Genomic DNA, 24,376 nt, shown 5'->3' with positions numbered 1-24,376 from the left:
GAGAATCCAACACTTGGAGATCCTTCACGGAAACATCCATCTAATCCAAAGTGAGCTTCCAGAGAAGGTCAGGATAATGAGAGAGGAGCCGGTAACAGGATAGGAGTGGGAGAAGGCCTCCAGCTGGAAAGCGGCGTCCCCTTTAAGGCCCAAACAGAGGCCTGGCCCTTTAAATCTGTGTCAGTTTCCCCTGACGTCAGCGGGCGGGCCGGCAGTCCTGCTGTTTACCGCGCCGCGGCGTTGCTCACTCCCCGGAGTTCTGAGCGCCGAAGCCGGCGCCCCCAAAACTCGCCGCGCCGCGCGGCGTCGGGTCGCTACCACCTATCACGCCCCTCACCCTCAGACTCTCCTCCCTTCGCGGCCAACCCCGCCGCCGGCTTCCCCTCCCTTCCTCCCTCCCTCCCTCCCTCCCTCGCTCCCCTTTCCCGGCGTCTCCAGGCTCCCAGCAACTAGCCGCCTCCAGGCTGTCACGGCCCTGGCGGGCGCCCGCCGGGTCTCCCAGCCGTGCTCGGCCCCTCGAGAGCTGGGGCCCCTTCCTGTGGCCCGTACCCCAACCCCTCCCCACCCACTCCCAGCCGTCCCATCCCCTCCTTGGCCGCTGAGACCGTGTCTGCGGCTCCGGGGGAGGGACCGTTTCCTAATCTCAGGCCGAGGTTAAAGTTCTGGTCCTGGTGAGATGCTGGAAGCTGCGGCCAGAGCCGCAACCCGCCCTGGAGGTGACCTGTCGCTTATCGTCGCCGCCGCCGCTGCTGCCGCCACTGCCGCCCGGCCGGGGCCATGTTCGCTCTGGGCTTGCCCTTCTTGGCACTCTTGGTGGCCTCGGTCGAGAGCCATCTGGGGGTTCTGGGGCCTAAGAACGTGTCGCAGAAAGACGCCGAGTTTGAGCGCACCTACGTGGATGAGGTCAACAGCGAGCTGGTCAACATCTACACCTTCAACCATACTGTGACCCGCAACCGGGTGAGGGAAGGGGCTGGGCTCGGGGCTGGTGGTGAGTGGGCGAGCAGACCAGGGCTCGGCGATGCTGTCAGTCCCCAAGAACAGCCGCCCCACTGGGTTTCCCAGAACCACACTGGACCCTCTTGCCAGCCCTTCTTCCTTTGCCAGGGATGTTTGTTCAGAAGCTACCAGTGGACAGTTTCTGAAGTTGCCTCTTTCCCATCTTCTCTTTGATCCCTTCCTTTCTACCAGCTGTAGTCTGAGTAGGGCTGGCCTGCTCCCTACCCAGCACCCAGAGTCTGACAGTGCTGTGGGGTCTGGGAGCAAGGAAGCAGGCTTGCTACTGGGCTTGGCCCAGAAAACCCCAGGGGGATGAGACAGGCCCAAACTGAAAGGCTCTGCCCCCAGGGAGTTATAGCTGAGACTCCCCAGGGAAATGAATGCAGGACTTCCCAGGCTGCTGTAACTGCTGGGATCTTCCCAGCCCTCTTCCTTCCCTTGGAAAGACAGCTGGCCTTGTAAGTTGAAGGTGGTGGAGATACAGCCAACCCCAGGTTGGGTGGGAGGGGGGAAGGAGTTTGCCTACCATGGAGAAGCTTCCTCACCCTGATTTCTCTTTCATTTCTCCCCAGCTGTGAGTTGAACATAGGCACAGCTAGGTCTGGGAAGTCTACACCTCAGGCAGGGCTGAGATTTGGAGCACCCTTGCGGCCTGGCTCGTGGTCTCCTGCTCGGCTCTCACCAGGACTGGATTTACTAAGAAGTGGTGGAGATCAGAATGGGAATCTGATTTTTTTTTTTTTTTTTTTCCAGAATGGGGAGGGATTGGGTTTTGATGGCAGGCCAGGATCTGCCTTCAGTGCCTGGTTCTCTGAAGTTTGATCTCATCCAACTTAGAGTCCTTTCTCTTTTTGCCCCCATATGTGGGGTTACCCTGAGAACGGTGGCCTCTATCCATCTGGGAGGTGCTGCCCTAAGGGCTTGGGTTTCAGCAGCCCAATAACAAGCAATCCCAGGATTTATTTTATTTTATTTTTTTTCTTTAAGCTCCGACTGTCCTATATACTTTCCTCCATAGTGCCAATGGTGGGAGTGTCTCCATTTTATAGAGGGAGATGTTGAGGCTCAGAGATGTGAAGTGACTTTTCCACAGCCCTATCCCTTGGTCAGAGCTAAGGACAGAACTTGGCCTTCTTGGCTTTCAACAGTCCCTGTTTCCCCACCTCCCTGTGGCCTCTGGCCTCCAGATGAGTTGTAGCATAGGAACTTCCTGGCTCACAAGGAAGAAGGTTGGGGAGCACTTCTTGCTCTCCCGTGTCCCTGTGTGTGTGCATGTGTGTACATGCACGTGTGTGCAGACGCATGTGTGTGCAGGCATGTGCATCCGTGAACTTTTATAGCAATGAGGTATCCTGGGGATGCCTGAGGTCTCCATTGTGTTTCCCATCCTCTCCCCTAAGTCCCTCCTGGAGTCTGGGGGCTACTCTGGCAGATGAAGGGGCATAGGTAGCTCCCCAGCTCGACCTGGATGGGGAAAGCACAAAGCCATCTGCTTGAGGGAGGGCAGAGCTCACAGTCTCTGGAGCCATGTGTTCCCGTGGCAGAATTAGAGTCACCGCGGGCTTGCCTGAGGGACATTTCCGTGTCATCTTGCAGACAGAGGGCGTGAGAGTGTCCGTGAATGTCCTGAACAAGCAGAAGGGGGCTCCTTTGCTGTTTGTGGTCCGCCAGAAGGAGGCGGTGGTGTCCTTCCAGGTGCCCCTGATCCTGCGAGGGATGTGAGTAGGACCCGGGGACCAGGGAGGGGCGGTAGGCCCAGGCCAGGCCTTGCCCAGAGCCTCACTCAGGGCCTTGTCCAGGGCCCCCGACCACCTGGGTGCCCCTCTGTTTCTCCTCCCCATTCCCTGAGCCAGGAGGCTGGTCAACGGCACAAGGGCCCAGCCAGCTGACCTGGAGCTTGTCAGCCTAGTGGAGGTGGGGTAGGGAGGTAGTGGGACTAGGGCGGAGGAATTGGGGCTCTGCTCCCCTGGAGTGGCATGCTGGCTGTCACGGGACCGCAGTCATGTCTCGTCTCTGCCTCGGACCATAGGTTTCAGCGCAAGTACCTCTACCAAAAGGTGGAGCGAACGCTGTGTCAGCCCCCCACCAAGAATGAGTCCGAGGTCCAGTTCTTCTACGTGGATGTGTCCACGCTGTCACCAGTCAACACCACGTACCAGCTCCGCATCAGCCGAATGGATGACTTCGTGCTCAGGTCTGCAGGGGAGAGCGAGGGGGCCACGGGACTGGCCTCCTTCCCAAGCTCTGGGAGTAATGGTGGGGGGCTCTTCTCTGCCCCACAGGACCGGAGAGCAGTTCAGCTTCAATACCACGGCGGCGCAGCCCCAGGTAAGAACTCCCTGTCAACGGTCCCTCCAGAGGAGAAATGGGGAAGCTTGAACTTGGGGGTGGGAGCGGTCAGCACTCTTTGCCAGGAGTTTCAGGTTGGTTGTACTCTCCATGGAGGACTCTCTAGCAACAGGAGCACTGGCCCTAAGGTGGTGGGGGACAGACAGTACAGGAAGTGCAGAGACATGGGGTCTGGCTGCCATCTTTCCTACTTGCCCCTTGGGCACTGTCCTGAGTGCCCAGCTGAGGTTGAGGGGAGTGGTGTATGGGAAATGGACCTGCCTGTGGGCAAGGCCTTTCTTCCCAGAGAGACTCCACTGCCCAACCCTGGGAGGATTCACACTCTTCCCTTCTAGAGGGGCAAAGAGAGCGTCCTCATGGGATGGGGCTCTCCCCGCCCTCCCTATGCCCTCAGTACTTCAAGTATGAGTTCCCGGAAGGCGTGGACTCAGTCATTGTCAAGGTGACCTCCAATAAGGCCTTCCCCTGCTCAGTCATCTCCATCCAGGATGTCCTGGTAAGTAGCCTGCCCTTTTACTCTCTACCAGTGGATAGCAGGGCTGCTGAAGAGAGGGGACAGGGCCCAGGACCCTACCCATCTGTCTGTCCCCTCCTCCCTCTGTAGTGCCCTGTCTATGACCTAGACAACAACGTAGCCTTCATTGGCATGTACCAGACTATGACCAAGAAGGCAGCCATCACCGTGCAGGTAGGAAATGGGCATGGCCCGATGGGGCATGATTAGCTTTGGCTGATTAGCTTTCTTAACCCTCGCTTCTTTTCCCCTGCCCCATTCCTACCCTACCCACAGGACTGAGTCTTGGCCGTCCAGTCCCTGAGACTTTGGGTCCCCTGATATATGCAAGCATTGAATCACAATCCCAGTTGCCTTTGGGTACAGGAAAGAGCAGAGTACCCTTTAAGGCTGCCGTGTCTGCTTCATTCACCACAGCTGGGAGAGGAAAGGGCCCTGGCTGGTGATGAGGGCTGCCCTTGGCAAAGGCTAGAACCTGTGCTGGGGGCAGGGAGGGAGAGGCATGCGTCCACCTCACGACATCTAGTTGTGCAGCTGACAGAGGCACCACGGCCCCTCCACTTTTTCTCCTGACTGATACCCAGACTATAATAGGGCACCCATGGGTTCCATGATGATGGGGCATACCCTCATTTGCTCACCTGGCAGTAGTGTTAGTGCAGGGTATGGGCTCTGGAGTCAGATGATCCTGGCTCTACCACTTACTGTCAGTGTGACCCTAAGCTAACGTCCAACAGGGATAATGATAGTACTTACTCATAAGGATCCTTGTGAGGATTCAATAAAATAATATATGAGCAAAGAGTTTAGCATAATGTCTGGCCTGAAGTAGGTATTCAGAAAAGGATGGTGACGGTGATGACAAATGATGACGATGATGTGATGGTGACGGTCATCTTCATCCTCACCGTCCTCACCATCCTCACCGTCCTCACTGTCCTCCTCATCGTCACCATCATCACCGTCCTCACCGTCCTCATCCTGCAGCGCAAAGACTTCCCCAGCAACAGCTTTTACGTGGTAGTGGTGGTGAAAACTGAAGACCAAGCCTGTGGAGGCTCCCTGCCTTTCTACCCCTTTATAGAAGGTACGTTTTGTGCCCTGGGCCTGGCCAGGGGTGGGAGGGCTTGGACACTTCCTGGGAGGTAAAAGAGCCTGTGTGGCTGATTGATGGATCTGATGGGATGTGGGTTTTTGGCTGCAAACTCTCCCAGGCCTGGTCCCACCGACTCTAGCCAAGCTTCAGGCAGGCGCTTGTTTGCCATTTTGCCATTTTACTTCCAGGTGAACCGGTCGATCAGGGGCACCGCCAGAAAACCCTGTCAGTGCTGGTGTCTCGAGCAGTCACGTGTGAGTGTGGGTGGGTGAGTGGGGCTGGCCTGGCCACTGGCTCTTCTTTCAGGCCTGGCGTAGGGAGTGTTCTCTGAATGGGAAGGGTGAGGAGGACCTGCTCGAGCAGGCTGACAGGGTAGGAAGGAGGAGTGTTCTTGGAGGGCTTCGTGACGGGAGGCGGGAGGGGGAGTAATGTGCTTTGGAGCATCCATGAGTAAAGAGATTGAGGGACCGAGTTCTAGATCTGTCTCTGCCACTGTGGGCAGTAATCTCACTGAGCCTCAGTTTCCCCATCTCTGTAACAGGAGTAATAGAATCTGTTGGCCTCTATTAGTCTCACTAAGTCAGTTTAGCACAAAATTAGTAGGAAAGTTCCAGGCCCCTTAGTCATGCTTGATAAATGTCTACTGAGTGATTGAATAGAGCCCTTTGTAAACTGGAAAGTATAAGATAAAAATAAAGGATTGTGACGGGAGGGGAAAGAAGCTGCCTCTCCTACATGGATTCCTTATTCAGCACATTTGTCTCGAGTCCCTTCCATGTGCTTGGTGCTGTGCTCCAGCTGTGGTCCTTAGGGTGCCCCTGTCTAGAGCCCGTTGCTATGCAGGGTGCTGAGGGCTGTGATGAACCCAGGACAGTCACTGTGGGAGGTCAGGGCAGAGAAAGCCTCCTAGAGGACACAGCTCCTCAGCTGTGTTTTGAAGGTTAAGTCAAGGAGGGGTCTTGGAGAAAGAAGTAGGGGAGAAAGCTCTAGCAGAGGGAGCCCTGTGAGCAGAGCCAGGAATCATGTCGAGTTCGGCATATTGTTGGCGCTGGCTGGGTCATTCCACCCGAGGGGAGACGTGGACAGAGATGAGCCTGGACCCTGCGTGCTGTGATGGGCAGGCTTGGAAAGTGCCGGTGTATTTTCCTTCCCACTTCCCTCCCCACAGCCGAGGCCTACGTTGGTGGTATGCTCTTTTGCCTGGGCATATTTCTCTCCTTCTACCTGCTTACCGTGCTCCTGGCCTGCTGGGAGAACTGGAGGTAAAGTGGGACCGCTGACCTCTCCCCTGCTCTGGGGTAGGTCAGGCAGGGGGAAATGACCTGGCAGGATCTGTGTGGCCCTGGATAATCTCCATCCACGAGGCATAGGAATGCAGATCCCTGTGAGGGTCTGAGGTCCCTGGGCCTCTGCTCTGGAAACCAACCCCTCCCCTCAACCTTCTTCCCAAGCAGGGAGACTCCACATCGCTTCCCAGCCTGGGAGGACCCCTGGGATCATGGATGGAGGACAGGGTTATGGGGTGGAGAGGGTGGCAGGCAGGCCAGCCCAGCATAGGAGGGATCCTCCTGCTGGCCTTCTGGTTTGTCTCTGGATTCTGTCCCTGCAGGCAGAGGAAGAAGAGCCTTCTGGTGGCCGTGGACCGAGCCTGCCCAGAAAGCGGTACCTCCAGAGGGTCCGGGTCGGTGGGCTGTTTGCTTTGTGGTTTGGAGGGGGTAGTGGTGGATGGTTCCCTTGGGGGTTGGAGGAGTACGGTCCCACTGGGGGCTTCTGGATGTTCAGATAGGGAGTAACACTGTAGGTGGAAATGGGGCTGGGGCAGTGTGCCCGTTGGTCCCTAACGTGCCCATCTTAAAGACCGTCACTTGATTCATTCAGTGTCTGGGTCTAGGTACACTGTCTGCCGCTTCAGACAATGCGACTCACTGTCTCTGGGATTATTAACCTTTTGTTCTCTTTCCCTTTCTTCTACCCCTCTGTCTCTATCCTCCCTCCTGTTTGGGACCTTCTCTCTCAGCTTCTCTCCTTGGTAAGCTCCAGGTGCTGTGGGCGGAGGAGCTGGAGTCCAGAGTGGGGAGGGAGGGGAAGTAGAGGGGTGTCTGGGTGGGACCCGGGCAGGCCGATGCTGGTCTGTCCTTGCTGCTGGTAGCTTAGATGTTCAATTCCTTGACTTTGCTGTCTTTCTAGGGAGGAAATAGGGTGGTGAGAGTTTCCAATGGGGCAGGTGGTGGTGGTGGGATAGGTGTTTGCTGGTATAGGTGCTTATTCTTTGCTGCCGCCATGGCCCCTCTGTGTCTCTCTTTGGATTCTTCCTTCCCTCTTCTCCCTGGCTTGCAGCCTCTCTCTGCTTCCAAGGCTAAGGGGTCCTTGACTTCTTTCTTTCTTTTTCTTTTTTTTTTTTTATGACTCATAAATTATAGTTTATTGAATTTTTAGAAAAAGAATAATTAAGCATTGCAAATTTGTTTTAACATTTCTGTTGAAAAACCTTTAAAGTGTATTATATCCATACTTTAATAACCACAATATACTCTTATGATATTTAATTTTTCATGGTAACAAAGGGCTTTGAATATTAATCAGTATGCTAAATACTAAACTACTGTAATATGTACAAGAGATTTCCTAGTGCATTATTCTCATTTTAGCCCGGCAACACCCTGCAGATGAGGAAGATAATGTAAGGGGTCCCTGACTTCTTGTTGCAGGTCACCCTCGGGTCCTGGCCGATTCCTTCCCTGGCAGCTCCCCGTACGAGGGCTACAACTACGGCTCCTTTGGTACGCGTCTGCACCCGAGCTCATGCTTGCCCACTCGGGCCGGGTCACTACCTCCAGGGTGGCCTCCTCGGCGCCCCCTGGAGACGGGTCCAGAGTCCCCTGCCCTGAGGTCTCTTCTGCCTGCCTCACCATTTACTATTCCCTACAGAGAATGGTTCCGGCTCCACTGGATCCGCCGACGGTCTGGTTGGCAGCGCGGGCCCTGGGGACCTCTCCTACAATTACCAGGGTGAGTGGGCCAGGCGGGGCAGAGCTGTGCGGTGCAGGGCTGGTGCTGGCTGCATGAACCGTGACGGTGGGAGGTTGCCTCTTCTGCCAGATGCTGGAGCCAGGGAAGGGCTTGCTGTCTCCCCACCCCTCTCCTCCCTCATCCCTTCCTCCTTGGTCCCATTTCCCCGGTAACTTTCCCTTTCCTTTGAAGGGCACGACCAGTTCAAGCGGCGCCTCCCCTTTGGCCAGATGCGGCAGCTGTGCATTGCCATGGGTAGATGTGGGGAGGGCGAGCGCTGCTCTACCAATCAGCTCCTGCCAGGGCAGTTGACTGGAGCCAGAAGGCTCTAGGACCAGAAAGATGCTTTGTGCATGGCTTCCCCATCTAATGCCAATAATTGCTAGCCCGTGTGTCTTTTGAGCTAGGCAGGCACTGGCCCCTGATGCTGGCAAGCTGGCACCCCAGCCTCCCCCAGGCCCGATGTTCTGGTTGGCTGTTGTGTTTCCCAGCACCTCACTCTCTGGCCTTCTGGGGCTCATGGGCCGGGGTGTCATGTCCTGGCCTCAGGGGCCTTTGATCAGCAAGGTTACAGGAGGAAGCTTCCGAAGGCATGAGAAAAGAACTGGATAAAGGATTAGAGAGGGGGCTTCTCTGGTGGTGCAGTGGTTGAGAGTCCGCCTGCTGATGCAGGGGACACGGGTTCGTGCCCCGGTCCGGGAAGATCCCACATGCCGCGGAGCGGCTGGGCCCGTGAGCCATGGCCGCTGAGCCTGTGCGTCTGGAGCCTGTGCTCCGCAGCAGGAGAGGCCACAGCAGCGAGAGGCCCGCGTACTGCAAAAAAAAAAAAAAAAAAAAGGATTAGAGAGGAGGCAGCCTCTCACCCTTGCCTGCACCCCAGGACCCACGGGGTCTTTACGCAGTGGGGGCCAAGGCAGTGTCTTCTCAGAACCCACACAGCTGGGCATCTTCTAATCAGCGTGACTTCTGCCAAATTCAGCCCTGCTGCTCGTGCCTGGGGCCCGGGGTCTGCTCAGTGTCCTGGCCTGGAAGCCCTAGCTCAGTGAGGGGGCAGGGCTGGAGCGGTCCCTGTTTGGTGGCCTCTCCGCAGAGTCCACCCTTGTTCCCCTCAAGGACTTAGGAGCACCTGATACCTCCTCCCCAGGCCTGAGCCCACCTCTAACCCCGCTCTGAGCCCACAGTTTGCCTCTTCCCACTGCCTAGTAATTGTGACAATTGTCCCAGGTGGGTGGGGACAGACCTTGGGTTCTGTGCCCACTAGGTTACCCTTCCCCCCTTTCTGCCCCAGACCATTCCCTTGATCCTGTGGGCACTCGGCCACGACTGGACTCCATGAGCTCCGTGGAGGAGGACGACTATGACACATTGGCCGACATCGATTCAGACAAGAATGTCATTCGCACCAAGGTGTGACCCCACGTGGGCTGGCCCTGGTCACGGGTTCCCAAGGAAGGGAGATAGTGTGTTCAGCCCCAGTGTATCTCCCCACTGGGTGGCACGCTATGAAAGCAAAGGGAAAGAGCTCGGCTGGGGTGGCACAGATTCCAGGGGAAACTGACTCGGCTCCCAGCCCTCCGGACCGCCCAGAACCTGGCCCGCTGGAATTCTGGCCTGTGGGAGGGAGGCCCCCCCATGTCCTCCTCTAACCTGGGCGAGAGGGGCTTCTCTGGGGCAGTGGGGCAGGGGGCTCACTCCAGCTTCTCCCCAGCAATACCTCTGCGTGGCTGACCTGGCACGCAAGGACAAACGCGTTCTGCGGAAAAAGTACCAGATCTACTTCTGGTGAGTGGGCGGAGCAGGCCAGCCTTCCTGTCACTGGCAGGATGGTGCGGTGGGTTCTCGGGTTCTTCCTCGGTGCTGCCACCTCACCGCGGCCCTCCCACTCCTCAGGAACATCGCCACCATTGCTGTCTTCTATGCACTTCCTGTGGTGCAGCTGGTGATCACCTACCAGACGGTGAGCGGGCAGGGGCCGGCTCCCCAGGGCCCATGCTAAGTGCCCTTGAGGAGCTGCCACAGGCTGGGACAATGCCCCAGTGCAGAGCCTCCCAGCCTGCGGCTTTGGAGCCAGCACAGGTCCTAGGTCATGGGTCCCGGGTTCCCATCCCAACTCTGCCTTACCAGCTGGGTGGCCTTGAGCAAGTCACTCAACATCCCTGAGCCTCAGTCGGTTCATCTGCAAGATGGGGGCAGCATGCCAGCAATGATGGCACCTCCCCCAGCTCGTGGGGATTTACGAAACGAAAGTGCTGGGACTTTGTAAGTCTCGGTTTCCGTTCCCGCTTCTCTGTACCGTGGGGCAAGAACCTCCGTCGTGGTCATGCCTCAGGGTTTTCAGCCACACCTAGCGAGGGGGGCAGTGACTCTACCAAAAGTGGGGCTTGCTGGTGTCACGGGCGCACACGTGCTGGCCGTGGCGGCACCTCCCATCCGTTGCAGAACGTGACTGGTGGTGGCGCAGGCTGTGGACTGAGGCGCTTTAGCAGCGCCCCCTCCCTGCTCCCACTGCAGGTGGTGAATGTCACAGGGAACCAGGACATCTGCTACTACAACTTCCTCTGCGCCCACCCTCTAGGCAATCTCAGGTGGGGATCCACTTGGGAGGAGGCCCCTTTTCCCGTCGTCCGGTGAACCAGGGCATGCGCAGGGGCTCTGCAAATGCCCGCCTCGGGTGGGGAAGCAGCCAGGGCATGAGGCTGAGGCAGTGTGCCCGGTGTCGCCCCTTCCAGCGCTTTCAACAACATCCTCAGCAACCTGGGGTACATCCTGCTGGGGCTGCTCTTCCTGCTCATCATCCTGCAGCGGGAGATCAACCACAACCGCGCCCTGCTGCGCAACGACCTCTATGCCCTGGTGAGGAGTGCTCGCCTGCCTGCTGAGGCCTCAGGCCCAGACCCTTCCTAGCAGGCGGGGCCTTGCCCAGCCCTGCCCAGCCCTGCCCAGTTCTGTGCAGCCTTGCCCTGCTCTACCCTGCCCTGCCCTGCCCAGCCCTGCCCAGCCCTGCCCAGCCCAGCCCTGCCCTGCCCAGCCTAGCCCTGCCCAGCCCAGCCCTGCCCAGCACAGCACAGCCCAGCCCTGCCCTGCCCAGCCCTGCCCTGCCAAGCCCAGCCCAGCCCAGCCCTGCCCTGCCCAGCCCTGCCCAGCCCAGCCCAGCCTAGCCCTGCCCTGCCCTGCCCTGCCCTGCCCAGCCCAACCCAGCCCAGCCCAGCCCAGCCCTGCCCTGCCCAGCCCAGCCCAGCCCTGCCCATTCCAGCCCTGCCCTGCCCAGCCCTGTCCAGCCCAACCCAGCCCAGCCCAGCCCAGCCCTGTCCAGTCTTATCCTGCCCAGCTTTGTTGTGCCCAGCCCTGCCCAGCCCTGCCCTTGCTAAATACCCACTCTACCCCCCATCCCACTCCTTTCTCATGATCTCCCTCTTTAGGGCCCCTTCCTTCCTCCCTTCCCGTCTTACCTCGTCTCTCCCTTCCCTTCTCTCTCCGCAACAGGAATGTGGGATCCCCAAACACTTTGGCCTCTTCTACGCCATGGGCACGGCCCTGATGATGGAGGGGCTACTTAGCGCTTGCTATCACGTCTGCCCCAACTATACCAATTTCCAGTTTGGTGAGCGGGGCCTCCCTCTTCCCTGGCTGAACCTCAACAGGAATCTGCCTGAGTCCGCCATCCCCATTCACCCGCAGGGTTTGGGATCCCCGAGATACAGCCATGTGGGAGACTCCAGGGCTGGAGGACTTGTGTGAACACACATCCTAGCTTGTAGAAAATAAGCGCCTGGATGCTATTTCATGCATCTGTCAAGCCTTTCCTATGGAAAGGCATGTGCAAGCACTGATAAAACAAAGATAATTAAGATACAGTCCCTGATCTCAGAGTGCTCGGACTAAGCTGTCCTTGTCGTCAGGGGAAGTCAGACTGTGGGTGACAGCCAGTGGGGCGGCAGTGTGGCATGGCAGGGACAGTTAAGGAGCTGGAGTTCAAGCGCCAGCCTGCCACCAGCTTGCTCTGTGGCTGTGACGAGGTATGGGGACCGGGGTTCCGTGCCCGGGCTCCGCGGATGTTTCCGTAGCTCACGTCCACGTCCCTCCACCTAGACACGTCATTCATGTACATGATCGCGGGGCTCTGCATGCTGAAGCTGTACCAGAAGCGGCACCCAGACATCAACGCCAGTGCCTACAGCGCCTATGCCTGCTTGGCCATCGTCATTTTCTTCTCTGTGCTGGGCGTGGTGAGGCCCCGGCCTGCTCTGCTCACCCGTAGGAAAGGTGCACACGTGTGCACACACCCCCGTCTACCCCTGCAGGAGAGAGCCCTGCTCCTTCCCTAAAGTGCCCTCCCAGCCTGGCGGGCTTGGAGCCGGCTCTCCCAGAGGAAGGGCGGGCCGGGGGAGCAGATTTCTCCTCACCCCTGCCTTCGGTGGCCCCAACAGGTCTTCGGCAAAGGGAACACAGCATTCTGGGTCATCTTCTCGGTCATTCACATCATTGCCACCCTGCTCCTCAGCACACAGCTCTATTACATGGGCCGCTGGAAGCTGGGTGAGTGCTCGCCTGGGGCCTGCTGGGGTTGGTGGCCTCGGGGACCTGGTCTCACGGGAGACTTTTGGGTTCTGCCCTCTCACAGGGGGCCCAGGGGAGTCACTGGGTACGGAATTCAATGAGGCCTTGGCACAGCTGTGCCCCCGAGAGGCCCTGGGTCCTCTCAGCTGGCGCAGACCAGGGGCCAGGACAAAAGGGTGCCCGTGCCTTTCAGCACCTTCCCTTCTTGCAGACTCGGGGATCTGCCGTCGCATTCTCCACGTGCTCTACACGGACTGCATCCGGCAGTGCAGCGGGCCGCTCTACGTGGTACCTGCCCAGCTCCCCGGGCCCCTCCTCCTCTATCTCCACTCTTTCTCTTCCCTCCACTGGGGGGCGCGCGGAGCGCAGCTGAGAGCCCAGGGGCAGGGTGGGGACCCTCTGACGGGCCTCCCTCCACTTCTCTCCCTGTCTCTCAGTTCCCGTGTCTCTGCTTCCCTCCAGGACCGCATGGTGCTGCTGGTTATGGGCAACATTATCAACTGGTCGCTGTGAGTCCGACCATCGTCTGTGTAGCCAGGCTGGGTGGGCAGCTCGGCGCTTGGCCAGCCACGGGCTTCCTTGGGGAACATGGACAAATTTGGGCATGAGACATGGGGGCTGGAGAGAGAGGTGTTGGCCCCTGGGGTTCTAGAATCTTCTGTGGGCCTCTGAACCCAGCCCCACATCCTCATAAAACATGGGTTAGGGGGGAGGGAGCGCCCTTTCCTTGCTCTTGGTCCTCCCCTGCTTCACCAGCTCTTCCTCCCTCCTGCCAGGGCTGCCTATGGGCTCATCATGCGTCCCAATGATTTTGCCTCCTACTTGTTGGCCATTGGCATCTGCAACCTGCTTCTTTACTTTGCCTTCTACATCATTATGAAGGTGAGCGGGGATGGCTGAGCCCCCTCAGCCAGCTGCTCTCCTTTGTGGGGAGGGAGATGGGCACAGCCTCCCTGGGGCAGCACCAAGAGGGAGTGAGAATTTTTCTGTCCATCTCTCCATGCTACTGAGTCTTGAGGAGGGGAGAGGCTGGTCTCTTGCACATACTCCCCGGGAGCCAGCTATATCCTCAGACCCGTTTCCTGAGCCCCTTCTGTATTCTAAGCATGGCCCGTAGAGCTGGTAGCACTTCAGGCCACAGCTGGCAAGAGCCCCATTCTGTGGAGAAGGGGTTGAGGAGGTGGGGCTTGCTGAGTCTGTGTTGGGCTTGGGCCTCCGAGGGCTAGTTGCTTCGCAAGGGCCCCTCGTGCCATCCAACGTGAGAGGAGCCCCCAGGCCATACAACCCCCAGCACAGGGTTCTGGGCACATGGATGGAGGCCCAGCCAGGGTGGACCTCAGGGGTGAGGACACTAGGCTGCTAGTGTGGGGACAAGTTGAGCTGTGTAGGGTGATGGGATGGATCCAAGAAGGCTTCCTAAAGCGTCCATCCTGAAAGCCTGGGAAGGCGCTTCAAGGGCAGGCCAGGAAGTGGGGCAGGGCCCTCAGGCTGCTCTTCCCCATCTTCCCCCCAGCTCCGGAGCGGGGAGAGGATCAAGCTCATTCCCCTGCTCTGCATCATCTGCACCTCGGTGGTCTGGGGCTTTGCACTCTTCTTCTTCTTCCAGGGGCTCAGCACCTGGCAGGTGAGTGGTCCTCCTGGCAAGAGGCTACGGGAGTCGCCCACAGGCTCATCGTGAGCCCGCAAATGGCCAGTTCTCTTTTCAAAGATTGTTCGTGAGCATCGCCCATGCTCTTTCACAGCTGCTTTCTCATTTAATCCTCCTAACATTCACCATGCCAACGTGGAAGTATCCCCATTTTACTTATGAGGCAGTTGAGGCTCAGAGAGACCCGGTGACCTGCCCAAGGTCACATAACCAGTGGTGGCACAGCTGGGGTTTGAAGCCAGAGAGGTCAGGCTCTTCCCTCTGCCTCGTAGGGCATCTGCTGTGATCAGAACTAAGTCTGGCAGCGTCTCTGCCTTTGAAGCACTTATAATCTAGTTCCAGAGAGAGAGAGACTGTCAGTTCCTGGCTTTTCTTTACAATATGGTACATGAGATGAAGGGTAATAGACTAGACAGGTAGGGGATGTGCAGGAGGGCAGAGGGCAGAAAGGCTTCTGTGAGTTAGGAGGTCCAGGAAAGCTGCTTAGAGGAGGCAGGGCTTGCTCTTGGCCTTTAAAGACCCTGGCTGATGGGGAAGGGCCCTGTGGCCCAGAGGTGCTGTGACTTGAGCAACGAGGCAGAGGCAGCTTAGGGGTCAGTGACTGCATTCGCTTGGGAGCCGGGTGAAGACTGTGAGCTCCTTGAGGGCACTGCGGAGCTTTCTTGGTCATCTCTGCGGTCTCAGCATATGGCACACACAGCCCCCAGACACAGAGTGAGGTCCAGCCAGTGTGTGCTGGACAGAGGTTGGGGAGAGAACGGCGGACCTTGAGGGCACTGCGGAGCTTTCTTGGTCATCTCTGCGGTCTCAGCATATGGCACACACAGCCCCCAGACACAGAGTGAGGTCCAGCCAGTGTTTGCTGGACAGAGGTTGGGGAGAGAACGGCGGACCTTGAGGGCCTCGGGTCATGGCCCACAGGTCTGGCTACTGTCGTCCTGGGGCAGGGCCGTGTGACCTGACAACAGTGCTTTGGAGAGAAAGTGAGCCGAGAGGAGCCCTGGAGGACTGATTGGAGGCGGGGGCGGAATCCAAGGCAGGGAACGGAGTTAGGAGGCTTTGGTGGCCTTCCAGTCCTTCAAGGGAATCATGAGCAGTGCCCTCAGGGAGCAATTTGCAACTAAAGGCCGATTCTTAGATGTGGGAGATGAGGGCAAGGGGTGAGCCTGAAAAAGGGTGCTCTCCAGCCTAGGGCTGGGGCTGGGAACGGAGAGTGCCTGGAGGGGATGGGAGCTGGTCTGGGCCAGCCTCGCCTGGGCGGTGTCAGCAGGCCACCGTCCCTGTTCCGCCCCAGAAAACCCCTGCAGAGTCACGGGAGCACAACCGGGACTGCATCCTCCTCGACTTCTTTGATGACCATGACATCTGGCACTTCCTCTCCTCCATCGCCATGTTTGGGTCATTCCTGGTATGTCGGGGAGGCTGGAGAGGAGGCGGAGGTGGCCTCCTTTCCTGTGCTTGACTCCGCATCCGCCCTCCAGGTGTTGCTGACACTGGACGACGACCTGGACACCGTGCAGCGGGACAAGATCTACGTCTTCTAGTGGGAGCCGGGCCCCTTGCTTCTCTCACTGGGCCCTCAGCTCCTCTGCCGCACTGCCCAGAGCCTCCGGAGTGCCAGGGGCGTGAGTGCCAGCCCTGCTGCCCAGTGCCAGGTGGCCGTGGGACAGCGAGGTCCAGCCCAGGCTCGGCCCGGGACAGTCACGGGGTGGCCTTGAGCCTTGTTCCTGCCCTCTGCCGGGGAGAAGGCCTGCCCCCCTGAAACCCCGGATGTTGGCCAAATTGCTGCTTTCTTCTCAGTGTTGGGGCCCTCCACGGGTCCCCGTCCGTCAGCTCTCTGTCTGTCGTCTGCAGAAGAAAGGAGGGAAGCGTTGCCTGCCCATCTCACGCCTTGCATTCTGCCCATCCTTCCCCTCCCCGCTGGCCTGCGACCCAAAGCCCTTTCTTCTTCCCCGAGCTTCCACTCCAGGGCCCTGGTCTGGGGCCTGATTCTCTGTCCTGCACCAGGGTTCTCTCCACTTCTCCTGGGTCTGCACCTGGCTGCCATCACTGCCCACTCAGCTCAGCCAGGATGGATGGGGCTGTCGGATTTGGGGGACTGGCCAGCTGGTGCTGGGCTTTTGGTGCTAAGGCCTGAAAGGGGTCCCAGGCAGTGCTGCCTCCTACCTCTGACCTGTGCTCAGGGCTGGCTCTTTAGCAACGAGGGTCAGCCCACATTGTCAGAACCACCTTTGATCGAAGGACTGAACTCAGAGGTCACTTTCGTATCCCGTCAGCCCCCAGACTGATGTTGGCACCAGGATTGGAGGGAAAAAGCAACTCGCTCTCCTTCCCTTCCTTTCTCTTTCCAGGCCCTTAGTCCTGCCAAGCCCCAGTTGGGGGCCTTTCAGTGCCATTGACACTGCCCAAGAATGTCCAGAGGCGAAGGAGGGGAGATACAAAGAGCCCAACCCAGCCCACCTCCTCCACGGCCACGGGAGCCCCAGTGCCTATCTTAGAAAGGGGCTTAGGGAAGGGACATGACATTCCCCTCTGTGTCCCTGGTCCAGCCTCACTCTAGGACCCAGGGCTGGCTTCTAAGTTTCCGTCCAGTCTTCAGCCAAGTTCTGTGTCAGTCACACACATGCACACATATGAAATCTTGGAGTTTACACTGAGTTGCCCCCAGCTCTGGTTCCCCTGGCTGCTCTGCGCCTTGGATCCTCTTTGCCCTACCTGGTCTGTTCTAGATGCCAGGGTTGGGGGAGGTCAGGTCGGGCCTCTGCCTTGGGGATGGGAATGTGTTTTATTCTCCTCAGCTTGTTTTTATAGCTCTCCTTTGGGCTGGGGAGAGGAGGAGGGAGGGTCTGGATCTTTTTCCAGAGCTCCGTTTAATATCTGTTTCCATGCTATGGTTGCATTTCTGTTTTCTATGAATGAGTCTGCATTCAATTAAAGAAACAACCAGGTGCAGTTCTTGGGCCCATCTTTGCTCCCTCTTTCTGGGTGGAGATGTTGAGAATGATGGGTGGGGCAGGGTGCCCCCATTTCCCAGGTCTTCTGGTCTACCTTTCTCTTCCAAGCCCCAGTCCCATTGGGAATAGCAGTCCCTCGATGCCCTCACGTTTTTTTTGCTCCTTTGAGCAACGGCATCAATTCAGTCAACATTTACCAGGGGCCTGCTCCATGCCAGGTGCCATGAGGGTGGAGAGGACAGCGTAGTGAAAAAGCCTTAGCTGTGCCGTCTCACCTCCGAGAGTCTCCCCTTACCTGGCAAATGGCAGCAGCCTCTGCCCACCTGGTCCCCACCCACCAGTCAGACGAGCTTCACTTCTGATCTGAGCCTCTCCCAGCTCGGCGGGCTGCAAGCCTCAGGCACAGGCAGTACTCCCTGACCTCCTTGAATGGACAGGTGGTACTCTGGAAACACCAGATGGTGATGGATGGTGGGAGAGTGGGCATGTGGGTGACATGCAGGCTCCAAGAGGAAGGAGATTTGAAATGACCCTGGAAGGTTGGTCTAGATTTCCGCAGGCTAAGGAGGACAAGATGGGGAGCGGGCGGGGGGCGGGGAAGCTGGTGAATTCAGGACACAACCAGAGGTCTGGGCTCCTCTCTAGCTGATCCCCAGCTCCTCCCCATGCTCTTCCCTGCAGATGCCACTGGGGGGCAATATAGCTCTTCGCGCCACTAGGCTCTGGCGTCGGGAGCTGGCTGTGGTGGGCAGACCCTCCCTAGACTGCCTGGCCCGGCCGTCCCTCTCCCGGTGGTGCCGGGTGTGTGGTGGAGAGTGTGAGCCCCTCCCTGCCAGGCTGCCCTAGGATGGGGTGGTGCCACATCAGGCAGGCCAGAGACCCCACCGGAGGCCTCTCACCTTTCTTCACTTCCTATCCGTTCCCGGTACCCCACCACCACCCCCGAAGCAAGATTTGAGCAGGTCTCCTTCCTGGGTGATGGGGTCCAGTCTGTTTTCCAGGGTACGTGGGGACTGTTTTTAAAAGGGAGGGAGGGATGATAGCAGCCTCTGAACCTCCTACCCCAGTGTTCGTGTCTCAGGCCCTAGAGACCCCCTGGATGGGGCCAGGGTCAACTGAGCTGTTGCCGAACCCTCAAATCCCACTCCCAACTAAAGCGTGGAACTCAAGACCCACCCCAACTGTAAACTCTCAACCTGAGCAGGGGGCGGAGTCAGTGGGGCGGGGGCGGGGGGCGGGGTGGTCGGCAGGGATGCCCAGGTTCTGCCACTCAAGACTTACCACGTGGCCTTGGGTAAGATGCACTCCGAGCCCTTGTTTCCTCATTTGTAAAATGGGATAGTAATTTCGCTTTCACGATGCAGCTGTGAGTATGAAATGAGCGGTTTTGCAAAGTGCCCGGTATGTAGCCCGTCCTCAGTAAAGGTGAGTTCCTATCTCCCACTGGAGCCAAAAGCCCCCTGGAGGAGAGCGTGGCTGGTTAGTCCCCCACAAACCTCAGGGAGGGGGTCCCCTAGCCTCTTTCCTCTTTTCCTGGACGGCCCCCTCTTGAATTTCCCCCTCCCCTCAAACTCGGAGGCAGGAAACAGAGTTGAAGGAGCAGCCGTAAGTCCAGACAGCAGGGAAAGCCTTCACGGTCCTGTCCATAAAAGGCTTTTCCCGGCTGTTCCCCGCCGGCAGCGCGGCCCCGCCCCCGCCCGCTCCATCTCCAAAGCACGCAGAGAATGTCTCGGGCAGCCCCCGGTAGACTGCTCCAACTTGGTGTCTTTCCCCAAATATGGAGCCTGTGTGGAGTCACTGGGGGGGCTGGGGGTGGAGAAGGAGCCAGTTTCCTCAAGCAGGGAGGGGACCGGGGTGAGCCAGCAGCGGGGAGGCTGACATCACCGCGGTGGCAGCCCTTTAAACCCCTCACCCAGCCAGCGCCCCGTCCTGTCTGTCCAAGTCCAGACAGAGCTCACTCCTTCCTGCGAGCCCCGAGGAACGCCTGTAAGTGCATCTGTCCCAGGGATGGAGGGGAGTTGGACTGGGGCTTGGCAGTAGCGGTGGGTGTATCGCAGGCAGGGCTCTCGGGCGCCCTGCCTGGAGCAGCCCACCCTTTTCCAGCACGCATTCCTAATCTCCACCTGCGGAGCTGGTCCTAGCTTGATGGGTGGGATGGGGTTCCTGGAGTCCCGTATCTCCTAGACTGGGCAGCCTTGGGCTCACTGAAATGCCCAGGGAGACCTGGCTGGTGCAGAGGGATCGATGGTGGAAACCTGGGAACTGGGGTGAGGGAGGCTCCCCATTTTCAGCCATAGTCACACCCATGGGGGTGTGATAGGCTCCAGGTGCTGTTGGTTTAGACCCAGGTCTTGTAGTCTGCTATCTACCTGGGAGGACGTCCGAGGAGGTGAGGAGGCGTGTGGTACACCAGGGCTGGAGAGCAGCGTCCCACTGGTGGGTCCCCAGGCCCTGAGCAGCATCAGAGAGCCCCTGGGTAGCCACTGCGGCAGTGGGCAGGACCACAAGACTCGTCTTCTGGAACAGGCTGGGGTGGCAGGGTGCAGGGCCCGTGAGAGAGCTAGCTGCCTTTCCAGGCACACAGCTCCCTCCGTACTCTGAGTGGGAGGCCCCCACCCCCACCCCGGGCAGAGGAGTGGGGGTGAGCACTGCCAGCAGCTTTGGCATGGTAGCCTGGGTGGTGCAGGCAGGGCCAGGCAGGGCCTTCCCCAAGGGTCTGGCAGGTTCCCCTCAGTGGTGGCTCTTCAAAGGGTAGCAGTGAGTCGGAAAGGTCTCCTCTGTCCCCCGAATTCAGATGAGCCACCCCTCCTGCCTTCTCAGATCCACGTGTGCTCATCCTATGTGCTGTGTTTTATTCTGAAGAGAGAGGGGCACAGCAGTCCTGCAGAGACCCCTGGTTCTGCCAGTTTTTCTGGGTTCCTGCTGGTAGGAGGTGCCAGCTTTGCAGTTGGACTTGTATTTTTCTCAGGGGAGGGGAGGCTGGTGGAACCGCAGCCTAGGAGGGTCAAAGCAGAGCCTCAGGCTGCCCTGTCCATCCTGTCCCAGGAGGCTTTGCCTAGAAAGGCCCCTGGGTGGGCCGCCCTGCCGCCCTTGCCCTCGCCCTCTCCCCGCCCCTCCCCTCCCCAGCAGCTCCAAGGTGGGGCTGGGGAGGGCTTTGTCAGAGGACTCTGAGGGATTCTTGGAACCCTCCACTTTCAGACTCTACCAGGAGGGAGGAGGGGGGTGCCTTTCATCCCCCTTCTTTGTTCTGATCAAAACCCAAATGTTGTCTCTGGATCTAGGGGCCGCAACTTTGTGTACTTGTCACTGTGAGCCTTGACACCTTGACTGTCCTGAATCTCCTGAGACCGGAAACTAGGGGTGGGGGACACACTGCTGGCACCCTGTTCCTCACGGGCCCAGCGCGAGGTCTGGGAGGGGAAGGCAGATGGGAGGGGAGGTGGGGAGGGGAAGGCAAGAAGGTCTGGGAATGGAAGGTGGGGAGGGTGGTGGTGCCCGGACCACAGGGTTGCACCTTGCCTGCCCGGGATGGTACGGTGAAGGCTGAGATGAGGAGGGAGGGTAGGAGGCCAAGGCGAAGGATGGCCTGGTCCCAGCTGCTTGTGTGTTTTGACCACAGTTCTTCACCCAGGAGTCCTCGGGAGGTTGGGAAGCAGGGATGAGACACACAGCGGGGTGGGGAAGGGAGGGACTTGGCCTTTGGATTCTTTGGCCCTCACTTTACAAATAAGGAAACAGACTCAGAGAGAAGTGAGTTGCCCAGTGGCTGGAATTTAGAGGAGCCCTTCTACTGTTCTTCCTCTCAAATTTCGTTGTCCCCTCAGGGAATGATCTTGAACAGGGGTGGAGGCTGGAGCAGGAAGAACACTTACTGTTTTTCACCATTTGGTCAGGGGCTGGCTTTCCCAGGTCGCTACCAGGAGACCGGCTTTGGGGACAAAGGACTGACATTTTGAGGAGCTCCGCTGAGGGGCAGGCAGTGTGTTCGGTAGCCACAGACAGGGCCTCAGGGCATGTTCCCAGCCCTCTGGGGTAGATAACGTTATCCTCACTGCAGAGACGGGGCATTCGAGCTCAGAAAAGTTGTCGGTTGTGGGGAAAGAAGGGCCGGGCAAGTGTGGTTTGGCAGCTGAGCTGGGCCCACGTGAAGCGGTGATGGTCACTGCCTCCCATGGGGGTGGGTGGGGAGAGGTACTAATAAGACGGAGTTGAGAAAACGCGCTGACTACCGCCATCCGCAGACCATTCTCTCCTCCCAACCTCCGACCTCTCTCAGGGCCAGGGGATGGTCCGGCCTAGTTTGGCTCCTCTTCGAAGGGTGAACTCTGGCACCACCCCAGGGTGATACTTGAGGCAGGTCAGGTTCCTCCTGGCTGGCCACATGCTGCTCCTGCAGCCTCCCCTCCCTTTGTAGGGCTCTCCTGAGCGAGGCCAGCCCCAGGCCCTAAGGCAGCAGCTGCTGCTGGCCTGGATGGGGAGGGCTTCCCATGCTCTGGTTGGCAGATTCTTAGCTCGCGTCCCCGGAGAACTCTGGCTTCCGGGTTACTCAGGTTCCCACCGCGGTGAGAGCCTGAGGGCACGAGGGCAAGCCGGTGGGTATGCCAGCTCCCAGCCCTCTCTCCTCTGGCTCCCCTGGGAAAATGCAGCTTCTTGGCCCAAAGCTCTTGGGCTTTGCTGGTTTCCTAGCCCTTTCCAGGGGTGGGTAAGCTTCGGCCTCTGTAGCTGCGGGCCGGAGGCTGAGTTGAGCTGGCAGAGAGCCTGAGTGCTGGAGTTCCCGCTTCTGGGAGAAGTGAGAGCTGGAGATACCTCCATAACTTCGGGCAGAGCTGCCACACCGCCTCACTGGACAAAGACATCTTCTGGCTTTCTTTTGAGGGGCAATGTGACCTCTTCCGAAAGGCCTCTGCAGTGCCTCCACGGTCAATCTTGGCAAAGAAAGAATGCTCTAGACCAGGGGTTATCAAACCCATGGGCTAAATACAGCCTGTCATCTGTTTGTGTAAATAAAGTTTTATTGGAACACAGCCATGCTCACTTGTTTACACACTGCCTAAAGCTGCTTTGGTGCTACAGTGGCAGGGACATTATGGCCTGCAAAGCCTAAAATATGACCGTCAGTAAAATGACTGTCTGGTTATTTACCAAAAAAGTTTACTAACTCCTGCTCTAGACTGCCAAAGATCTGGCCTCCAAGTTCAGAGAGGCTCCGTGGACTGAGGGGACGAGCTGGCCCAAGTGAGCAGTGCCATGCAAACAAAACCAGGAAGCAAGGGGAGGTAGATAACCGGCTAGGGTGGTTGCCCAACACAGAGCTGGAAGACCTGCCCGGCACCAGGGACAGCAGAGCTGTTCTCTGAGCCTCTCCCTCCTCCGGCCTGTGCTGCTTTAGCTCCCTGCCAACATGGCCAACAAGGGTCCTTCCTACGGCATGAGCCGTGAAGTGCAATCCAAAATCGAGAAGAAGTACGACGAGGAGTTGGAGGAGCGGCTGGTGGAGTGGATCATAGTGCAGTGCGGCCCCGACGTGGGGCGCCCGGACCGTGGGCGTCTGGGCTTCCAGGTCTGGCTGAAGAACGGCGTGGTGAGTGGCACCCGGGGCAGGGGGGCTGGGTCCATGCCATCCTGCCGGAGTTGTGGGGCAGAACCCCCAAACCGAGTGCCAAGCTACCTTCTACGCCTGGCAGATTCTGAGCAAGCTGGTCAACAGCCTGTATCCGGATGGCTCCAAGCCGGTGAAGGTGCCCGAGAACCCGCCGTCCATGGTCTTCAAGCAGATGGAGCAGGTGGCTCAGTTCCTGAAGGCAGCTGAGGACTATGGTGTCACCAAGACTGACATGTTCCAGACTGTTGACCTCTTTGAAGGTACAGAGAGAAGAGGGGTGGAGGCAGGTGGGGGACAGGAGGCTGAGGCAGGGGCGAGGGATGATCAAAACCGCCATGATGATGGGTCTGCACAGCAGGAGTGGGATACACCAGGAGAATCCCACACCCACAAGGGCGTACCCTGGGATCTACTGCACCTCTTTCGATTTTAGGACATTAGGGAGTGGCCATTTTTCTGAGAGGTGTGGGCAGGCTCTGCCTTGGAGTCCTGTTTACACAGTCCTGAAGATCATTTCCCCTCCCCTCTTTCTACTCACAGGCAAAGACCTGGCAGCGGTGCAGAGGACCCTGATGGCCCTGGGCAGCTTGGCAGTGACCAAGAACGATGGACACTACCGTGGAGATCCCAACTGGTTTATGAAGTACGCGGCCACTAGGGTTTCCCTGCACCCTGAGCTTGGGTCTCTGCAGGAGATGGGCTAACCCTTTAGTACAGTGATTTGGGGAAGCAGATAGCCAGGAAGGTATGAAGTGAAAGTCTAGGACGGGGGGAAGTGGGTCCCTAATACTCCTTGACTCCTCCCTTTCTACCCTCCTGTCTCAGCCAGTCTCAATAGCCTGTGCTGTGGGGCAAGCTAGATTAAGGAAACAAGAGCGGTGAAATGGGGGAGGGAATGGGATCGGCCTAGGAAGTAACAGAGGAAACCAAAGATGGGTGGAAAACACACAGTCCTGGCAAGTCTTTGTCCTGGTTCCTCCTCTCCTAGGAAAGCCCAGGAGCATAAGAGGGAATTCACAGAGAGCCAACTGCAGGAGGGAAAGCATGTCATCGGCCTACAGATGGGCAGCAACAGAGGGGCCTCCCAGGCTGGCATGACAGGCTACGGCCGACCTCGGCAGATCATCAGTTAGAGGTGGAGGGCCAGCCCCCGGCCCCGCCCTTGCCCAGCTCGCCGGCCGCAGCCCTCCCGCCTCGCCAGCCTCACCCACACCCGTGTAGTTCCTTCAGCCCCGGCCAAGCTTCGAGGCTCCGTCACTGAGCAAAGGTGACTGCACTTGGGCAGCTCGCCCGCACCCCTCAGCCTCAGCCCAACTTCTGACCCCAAAGCACTGCTCCCCTGGCCCACCTCCCAGCTCCCCGGCCAGCTCCACTGTCTCTCCATCCCGGGCCGAGCAGGGGAGACGTGGGCTGGCGGTGGCCTGGGTGTGGGCAAGTCCACCGTCCTCCTGGGCAGCTGATGCTCATAGAAGGAGACCCAGCCCAACCGCCCCCGATTTTTTTGCTGGAATATTTTGGGGGTTGAAATTCAAAAGGAAAAAAAAAAAATACATCTATCTTTTTTTCTCAGGCCTGGCTGGCAGAGTCTGATTTGCCCTAGTCACTTCTGTTCTGGTTACAGGAAATCTGAGCAGGGAACAGGCAGGCA

At 58.4% G+C, this 24,376-nt stretch overlaps 2 protein-coding genes across 4 annotated transcripts; both read left to right on the top strand.

The window, feature by feature from the left end:
- Window positions 1-234: 234 nt before the first annotated feature.
- On the top strand, window positions 235-17,124 carry SIDT2 (SID1 transmembrane family member 2). 3 transcript variants are annotated; one of them, XM_028501381.1, is made up of 27 exons: window positions 235-960; window positions 2,596-2,717; window positions 3,029-3,193; window positions 3,282-3,327; window positions 3,743-3,844; window positions 3,953-4,036; window positions 4,850-4,949; window positions 5,147-5,212; window positions 6,127-6,220; window positions 6,568-6,620; window positions 6,976-6,987; window positions 7,667-7,738; window positions 7,887-7,967; window positions 9,256-9,374; window positions 9,676-9,749; window positions 9,858-9,924; window positions 10,479-10,552; window positions 10,697-10,820; window positions 11,451-11,568; window positions 12,057-12,193; window positions 12,395-12,503; window positions 12,736-12,812; window positions 12,987-13,033; window positions 13,301-13,406; window positions 14,038-14,148; window positions 15,467-15,580; window positions 15,654-17,124. In XM_028501381.1, the coding sequence occupies exons 1-27, from the start codon at window positions 778-780 to the stop codon at window positions 15,714-15,716; spliced, it is 2,520 nt and encodes an 839-aa protein (XP_028357182.1). In that variant the 5' UTR covers window positions 235-777; the 3' UTR covers window positions 15,717-17,124. The 3 variants fall into 3 exon arrangements, with proteins under 3 accessions (XP_028357182.1, XP_007117213.1, XP_028357183.1); XM_007117151.3 differs by lacking the exon at window positions 6,976-6,987; XM_028501382.1 differs by lacking the exons at window positions 235-960; window positions 2,596-2,717; window positions 3,029-3,193 and having other exon boundaries at window positions 3,285-3,327; window positions 3,684-3,844.
- A 1,846-nt stretch (window positions 17,125-18,970) lies between these two features.
- Window positions 18,971-24,297, top strand: TAGLN (transgelin). Its single transcript, XM_007117150.4, has 5 exons — window positions 18,971-19,112; window positions 22,516-22,707; window positions 22,811-22,988; window positions 23,269-23,371; window positions 23,717-24,297. Exons 2-5 carry the CDS (start codon window positions 22,528-22,530, stop codon window positions 23,859-23,861), a joined length of 606 nt encoding a protein of 201 aa, XP_007117212.1. The 5' UTR covers window positions 18,971-19,112; window positions 22,516-22,527; the 3' UTR covers window positions 23,862-24,297.
- The last annotated feature ends 79 nt before the right edge of the window (window positions 24,298-24,376 follow it).

This window comes from Physeter macrocephalus, chromosome 16, assembly GCF_002837175.3.
Source record: "Physeter macrocephalus isolate SW-GA chromosome 16, ASM283717v5, whole genome shotgun sequence".
Classification (NCBI taxonomy): domain Eukaryota; kingdom Metazoa; phylum Chordata; class Mammalia; order Artiodactyla; family Physeteridae; genus Physeter; species Physeter macrocephalus.
Note: the sequence above shows the minus strand (reverse complement) of the source record. Positions and strands in the feature narration are given on the sequence as shown.

What these genes read in the sequence shown, in the direction of transcription:
- SIDT2 (XM_028501381.1), top strand. Translation starts at nt 778, where the DNA reads ATGTTCGCTCTGGGCTTGCCCTTCTTGGCACTCTTGGTGGCCTCGGTC. An exon ending in CATGGGCCGCTGGAAGCTGG is followed by an intron (nt 12,504 to 12,735) that starts GTGAGTGCTCGC and finishes CCCTTCTTGCAG; the next exon opens with ACTCGGGGATCTGCCGTCGC. An exon ending in CCTTCTACATCATTATGAAG is followed by an intron (nt 13,407 to 14,037) that starts GTGAGCGGGGAT and finishes TCTTCCCCCCAG; the next exon opens with CTCCGGAGCGGGGAGAGGAT.
- TAGLN (XM_007117150.4), top strand. Translation starts at nt 22,528, where the DNA reads ATGGCCAACAAGGGTCCTTCCTACGGCATGAGCCGTGAAGTGCAATCC. An exon ending in TCTGGCTGAAGAACGGCGTG is followed by an intron (nt 22,708 to 22,810) that starts GTGAGTGGCACC and finishes TACGCCTGGCAG; the next exon opens with ATTCTGAGCAAGCTGGTCAA. An exon ending in GATCCCAACTGGTTTATGAA is followed by an intron (nt 23,372 to 23,716) that starts GTACGCGGCCAC and finishes CTCCTCTCCTAG; the next exon opens with GAAAGCCCAGGAGCATAAGA.